At 42.8% G+C, this 7,500-nt stretch overlaps 1 protein-coding gene across 2 annotated transcripts in view; it reads left to right on the top strand.

Moving 5' to 3' along the window:
- Positions 1–3,926: 3,926 nt before the first annotated feature.
- LOC143291572 (uncharacterized) overlaps positions 3,927–7,500 on the top strand; it is a 21,477-nt gene continuing 17,903 nt past the window's right edge. For both annotated transcript variants that reach the window (XM_076601498.1, XM_076601497.1), the window contains exons 1-2: positions 3,927–4,084; positions 6,140–6,236. In XM_076601498.1, coding sequence (XP_076457613.1) covers positions 6,173–6,236 — 64 coding nt within the window. In that variant the 5' untranslated portion in view covers positions 3,927–4,084; positions 6,140–6,172. The remainder of the gene's footprint in view (positions 4,085–6,139; positions 6,237–7,500) is intronic.

Here is a 7,500-nt window from a genome sequence, read left to right as displayed (position 1 = left end):
GTTGAAGAGGGAAGTTTCTGGTAATTGAATTATGTGAATCCAATATGTAATAATTTGGCATGTGTGTGTGTGTGTGTGTGTGTGTGTGTGTGTGTGTGTGTGTGTGTGTGTGTGTGTGTGTGTGTGTGTGTGTGTGTGTGTGTGTGTGTGTGTGTGTGTGTGTGCCAGTTTCTATTGACAATAGCAAATAGCCCTTCTGCCAAGGGGATACAAATCAGTATCATACACGAAAGGCGACATAACTGAATCCACATATTAATCATGATAAAACATCAGTAGAAGAAGAAAATTAAATAAACAAACAAGTAACTACACGACCATCCAATACATTGACAACAATCACAATGTACAGCAAGTATGAATATCGGTAGTATTAAGAAAGAGAGGGGAAGAAAGAGGGAGAGAAAGAGAGAGAGGGAGGAGAGAAAGAGAGAGGGGGGAGGGAGAGGGAGAGAAAGAGAGACAGGCAGAGAGTAGGACACGGTCAAACAAAGACAGGAAAAGCCAGAGAATTACGTTGGTCCCACAACGGTGTAACCCACGAAACAGTCATGTCTTCTCCGGTCACTCACAGCACGGAATGACTGGCGGGACCCATTGATCAACACAAGGAAATATTTTGTTCTGGATGATGGCCTGAGAGAGATGGTAGAAAGAGAGAGGGGGATAGAGGGGTGGTGGGGGGGAGAGGGAGGGAGAGAGAGAGGGGGGGCTGGAAGAGAAAAAGAGAGAGATAGGGAGAGAAACGGATTTGTAGAGAGAGAGGAGGGGAAGGAGAGGGGAAGAGAGAGAGGGGGAGAAAGAAAGATAGAGAGAGGGAGAGAAAGAGAGGGGGCAGATAGATAGGGAGAGAAAGAGAGAGCAAGAGAGGAAGATAGAGGGGGAAGGGAAAGAGAGAGAGGGGGAGAGAGAGTGGGAGAAAGAGAGAGGGGGAGAAAGAGAGAGGGGAGAAAGAGAAAGAGACAGGGAGAGAGAGGCGGGAGAGAAAGGGGGAGAAAGAGAGAGGGAAAGAAAGAGAGAGGGGGGAGAAATCTTTGTTTAGAATACGGATTTGAATGGAAAGAACCAGTCATACCTATCGCTGCTTTCTGTACCTGCATGCTGGTTGTGTTTGTAACATGAGTGGTCAGGTCATAATGAATAGAACCAATGATACCTATCGTTGCTTTCTGTACCTGCATGCTGGTTGTGTTTGTAACATGAGTGGTCAGGTCATAATGAATAGAACCAATGATACCTATCGTTGCTTTCTGTACCTGCATGCTGGTTGTGTTTGTAACATGAGTGGTCAGGTCATAATGAATAGAACCAATGATACCTATCGCTGCTTTCTGTACCTGCATGCTGGTTGTGTTTGTAACATGAGTGGTCAGGTCATAATGAATAGAACCGATGATACCTATCGTTGCTTTCTGTACCTGCATGCTGGTTGTGTTTGTAACATGAGTGGTCAGGTCATAATGAATAGAACCAATGATACCTATCGCTGCTTTCTGTACCTGCATGCTGGTTGTGTTTGTAACATGAGTGGTCAGGTCATAATGAATAGAACCAATGATACCTATCGTTGCTTTCTGTACCTGCATGCTGGTTGTGTTTGTAACATGAGTGGTCAGGTCATAATGAATAGAACCGATGATACCTATCGTTGCTTTCTGTACCTGCATGCTGGTTGTGTTTGTAACATGAGTGGTCAGGTCATAATGAATAGAACCGATGATACCTATCGTTGCTTTCTGTACCTGCATGCTGGTTGTGTTTGTAACATGAGTGGTCAGGTCATAATGAATAGAACCAATGATACCTATCGTTGCTTTCTGTACCTGCATGCTGGTTGTGTTTGTAACATGAGTGGTCAGGTCATAATGAATAGAACCAATGATACCTATCGTGGCTTTCATACCCAGTTTTCTTTGTAACACGGGTGTTCGGGCCCTGGTGAACAGAAGTGATGTCCATCGTTGCTGTAACAGGCCCAACTCTACCCCTGGCTTGTTTATACCCCGGGTATGAAGCAGCCTCGGCTACTTATATTTAACCCTCGGGGTTAAACCAGCCTGGGCCATGCCATACCCCATATGGCTGGAATATACCCCCGGTGCACACTTGTGCTCACCCATCATATTTGTGTCAATGATGATGATGATATCAATCATGGAAATTCCTATAGCGTTTCACAACGCTCAAGGAGCTTTACAATGATTGCAAAAACGTGAAAAGAAAAGAACAATAATACGACACGGTGCGAAACACCAAAAAGCTTGCCAGCAAACACACACAACATCCCCTGGCAGTGGCAACGGATGGAGCTTTTGCTGGTGGATGGAAGCCCCTGTGTGTCTGTCTGTTCGCCGTGCGACCAGTGTGTGCTGTTTGTTTGCTGCTGGTGTGTGGCTCCTTGAAAGAGAGAGAGGGGGGGGGGGAGGCAGGGGGGAGAGAGAGGGGGGAGGGGGGAGAAAATGAGGGGAAGAGAGAGAAAGAGAGACAGAGAGAGACAGAGAGAGCGGTGACAAAGCCACACTCCACAACAACAGGGCACATAGTTGAAGGACCAGTGTCTCAGGAAAACCGAACCCTCTTCAGGAAACGATGAGTTCCGTGAACACAATGGGTCTGATGACCAATCAAGTTATTGTTTCCGGCGGGTTACAGAGCCGAGGGTGAATCATCCAGCAGATAAATATGTAGGACTACTCCCTGCTTCAGTCCGTTTTTCGTAAACCCTCAAAAGTGTGATCTTGTTGTATGTTTTACTTCATCTTCATCTCCTCCTCCTCCTCCTCCTCCTCCTCCTCCTTCTTCTTCTTCTTCTTCTTCTTCTTCTTCTTCTTCTTCTTCTCCTCCTCCTCCTCCTCCTCTTCCTCTTCTTCTTCTTCTCCTCCTCTTCTTCTTCTTCTCCTCCTCTTCTTCTTCTTCTCCTCCTCCACCTCCACCTCCTCCTTCTTCTTCTTCTACTTCCTCCCTCCCTCCTTAGAGTTCCTGGGGGGATTCTTTCAGCAATGCTACCAGATCACGTCACGTACCCATACCAACGTTGTTTTAGTAAGGCTACCAGACCACGTCACGTACCCACACCAACGTTGTTTTAGTAAGGCTACCAGATCACGTCACGTACCCATACCAACGTTGTTTTAGTAAGGCTACCAGATCACGTCACGTACCCACACCAACGTTGTTTTAGTAAGGCTACCAGATCACGTCACGTACCCACACCAGCGTTGTTTTAGCAAGGCTACCAGATCACGTCACATACCCACACGAACGTTGTTTTAATAGGCTACCAGATCACGTCACGTACCCACACCAACGTTGTTTTCTCTCCCCAGCTGATACCAGCGACGGGCGCAATAGCCGAGTCGTTAAAGCGTTGGACTTTCAATCTGAGGGTCCCGGGTTCGAATCACGGTGACGGCGCCTGGTGGGTAAAGGGTGGGGATTTTTACGATCTCCCAGGTCAACATATGTGCAGACCTGCTAGTGTCTGAACCCCCTTCGTGTGCATACGGCAAGCAGAAGATCAAATACGCACGGTAAAGATCCTGCTATCCATGTCAGCGTTTGGTGGGTTATGAAAACAAGAACATACCCAGCATGCACATTATTTTGTTGTTGTCTTTGCAGTGGTATACATGGTACATTATAAAAATATGTATGTCTGGTAAATTAAAAAAAAAAATCTGTGTTGTGTTATTCTTGATTAAAACATAGTAAATCTGTTATTGCTCATTCGTACAAAGGTCCAATAGAGACAATGGTCTTTACAGCCACTGTCTCTCACGACACACGTCCGGGGTTTAGCACTGTGTTACTTGAGCGGAAGAAGGAAATCTTTCTCAACGTAGGGGACGTTTCCGCTGCGATGCTGGGTTTGTGGGAAATCAATGGTTCGGTTTTTCTGAAATCCACATGATCACAGGAGGCACATCTCCACTCACACACACTGTGTGTGGTCTTCAGTGCACAGGACTGACGAGGAAGCTACATAGCATCGTGTTGAAGGGTGTTGTTCTTCAGATTGGAGAACGTCTTTCAGTGAACAAACACTACATTGTGGGGGTTTGGGCCAAACATTGTTGACCAATAGGTAAGTCACTGGGGCATGGGTCTTGGTCCTCAAAAGAAAGAAAGAAAGAAAGAAAGAAGGAGGAGGAGGAGGAGGAGAAGAAGAAGAAAGAAGAAGAAGAAGAAGAAGAAACCTGAAATTATTTTCTGATCTATCAGTTTTCGCTGTTACCTTGTTGTTGTCTTTTTTTTCAGTCGCTGACACCCTTAGCGTTTTTGGGTGTTTTGTGTTGTGCGGCCTATTTATTTATTTATTTATCTGTTTCTTTATTTATTTTTGTATATATATTTTATTTATTCATTCATTCATTATCAAATAAGATATTCTACTTTAAGATGAACGGCTGCAAGAGGGGAAGAACTTCCAGATGGAGAGAATACAGAAGCAATTAAACAAGTCAGAGTCAGAAGTTGAAACTGACTAACACACACACACACACACACACACACACACACACACACACACACACACACACACACAAATATATATATATATATCGATGGTTTTGCACCTTTTTCTTCTTCTTGTATGTAGTATATTCCGATGGTTTCACATCATATCAAATTGTATAACCACTCCTTTGTGTGTGTAAGAGGTGAAATGTATGTGACTGAGTGTAGGAATATATGGCTGAAGGTGTGTGTAGGAATATATGGCTGAAGGTGTGTGTAGGAATGTATGGCTGAAGGTGTGTGTAGGAATATATGGCTGAAGGTGTGTGTAGGAATATATGGCTGAAGGTGTGTGTAGGAATGTATGGCTGAAGGTGTGTGTAGGAATATATGGCTGAAGGTGAGTGTAGGAATATATGGCTGAAGGTGTGTGTAGGAATGCATTGCTGAAGGTGTGTGTAGGAATATATGGCTGAAGGTGTGTGTAGGAATATATGGCTGAAGGTGTGTGTAGGAATATATGGCTGAAGGTGTGTGTAGGAATATATGGCTGAAGGTGTGTGTAGGAATATATGGCTGAAGGTGTGTGTAGGAATATATGGCTGAAGGTGTGTAGAGGATTATATGGCTGAAGGTGTGTAGAGGATTATATGGCTGAAGGTGTGTGTAGGATTATATGGCTGAAGGTGTGTGTAGGAATGTATGGCTGAAGGTGTGTGTAGGAATATATGGCTGAAGGTGTGTGTAGGAATATATGGCTGTAGGTGTGTGTAGGAATATATGGCTGAAGGTGTGTGTAGGAATATATGGCTGAAGGTGTGTGTTTTACATGTGGAAGCAGGATGTGAGTTTGGGTTGGATGGGATGAGTGTATGTGGAGTGATTTCACAGCGTGGGTTTGGTGGACATTTTGTCTTTCTCATAAAATAAGAATCAAAATACAGCAGCGGAATTTACTATCAATATATTCTGACTTAAAACAAAACTGGTGGTGCACATCATTTTCAACTTGTTATCACGGGGGGGCGGGGGGAGGGGGTGTGTGTGACCCCAGCCAGTCAGAATAACATTTTAACAAGAGAGGCAAGGCCTTCAAGACTCACTTGTGATAAATTAAGTCCCCTAGCATTAATTACAGAGTAATTTCCCTTTTTTACTATCTGCACCAAAACGTTTGCAAAATAAATTAAAATTCTATGCTTAGCAAAAGAAGTTCCTGTTTGAACAAAAAATGATAATAATGACTGCTCTTGTTGTTGTGTCAGAATAAGAGGTCAAAGTGCCAAGTTTAGAGAATATAAAAAATATAAATATAACAGTAAATGCAGTTTGCATATAATTAGGCTTCTTTTTTATTTTTTGTGCCCATCCCATAGGTGCAATATTGTTTTAAACAAGATGACTGGAAAGAACTGAATTTTTCCTATTTTTATGCCAAATGTGGTGTCAACTGACAAAGTATTTGCAGAGAAAATGTCAATGTTAAAGTTTACCACGGACACACAGACATACGAACACACACACACACACACACACACACACACACACACACACACACACACACACACACACACACACACAACCGAACATCGGGTTAAAACATGGACTCATAGAAAAGGAAGAAAATGATAATAGCAGGTCAGTTCAGCTTTTGAGCCGTGACTTTCCTGTGACGTGTTCCCAGAAGCAGAGAACAAAGAGCAGACAGGGAAGGAGAATGTGGACGTGGTGGCTCCTGGCGTGGTCACTGGGACAAGTGGTCATGTTCCGACCGGCCACAGGTCAGTGCACTGCACGCCGCTTTTGATTGACTGATTGGCTGGTTGGTTCATTGATTGATTGAATGATTTATCTTGTTGTTGTCGTCGTTGTCGTAGTAGTAGTTGTTGTTGTTCTTCTTCTTTTCAGAATACAGAACACTTTATTATCTCAACAAGAGAAATTTATTTGTGGTGTAAAACAAATAAACCGTACACGAAAATCGCAGTAATTCAAGGTGTATACATAAATGACATAAAATGTTTTGATGTCAACCAAGGAAAACACATGCGCACAATAAATGGATGAATAATCAAATAGATGAATAAATGATTGTATAAATAGATAAATAAATAGATTAATATATAAATAATAATAAGTTGTTGTTGTTGTCCTTCTCCTTCTTCTTACTTTAATGATTAATAGTAATCGCAGAAGTAGCAGCAATAGCAGCCCAGAAGAGGTATTAGTGGTAACAGATTCAGTAGTCATAGTATCATAATCATCATCATCATCGTTGTTGTTGCTACTGCTGTTGTTCTTGTCAGATTGATATCATTATTAGTTGTTATTGTTGTTCTTTCTGTTAGTATTGATACATATGTCACCAATTTGTTATTGTTATTATTACTGCTGCTATCATCAACGCTATCATCATCACCATCATCATCATTCATCATAATAGTAGTAATAGTAATGATAATAACAGTGATAAGAATAAGATTAAGAATAAGAATTATTATCATTAGTAGCAGCAGCAGCAGCAGCAGTAGTAGTAGTGGCAGTACTAGTAGTAGTAGCAGTAGTAGTAGTAGCAGTAGTGTTATTGTTGTTGTCGTCATCATCATCATCACAATCATCATCATCTTTATGATTCGTTTATGATTCTGTTCGTCTTTTTCTCTCTCTCTTTCTTCCTGCCGTCACTTCTCTCTCTCTCTCTCTCTCTCTCTCTCTCTCTCTCTCTCTCTCTCTTTCTGTGTGTGTGTGTGTGTGTGTGTGTGCACGCGCGCGCACACACACATGCGCACGCACACAAACGCACACACACACATTTTGTTCACTGTTGTTGTCCAGCCATCACCATGTTGTTCACTGTTGTCTCGTCCAACCATCACCATGTTGTTCACTGTTGTCTCGTCCAACCATCACCATGTTGTTCACTGTTGTCTCGTCCAACCATCACCATGTTGTTCTCTGTTCTTGTCCAACCATTACCATGTTGTTCACTGTTGTTGTCCAACCATCACCATGTTGTTCACTGTTGTCTCGTCCAACCATCACCAT

The sequence above is a fragment of the Babylonia areolata genome, chromosome 17, assembly GCF_041734735.1.
Source record: "Babylonia areolata isolate BAREFJ2019XMU chromosome 17, ASM4173473v1, whole genome shotgun sequence".
NCBI lineage: Eukaryota > Metazoa > Mollusca > Gastropoda > Neogastropoda > Buccinidae > Babylonia > Babylonia areolata.
The sequence above is the reverse complement of the archived record's forward strand: the minus strand, read 5'-3'. Positions and strand labels throughout refer to the sequence as shown.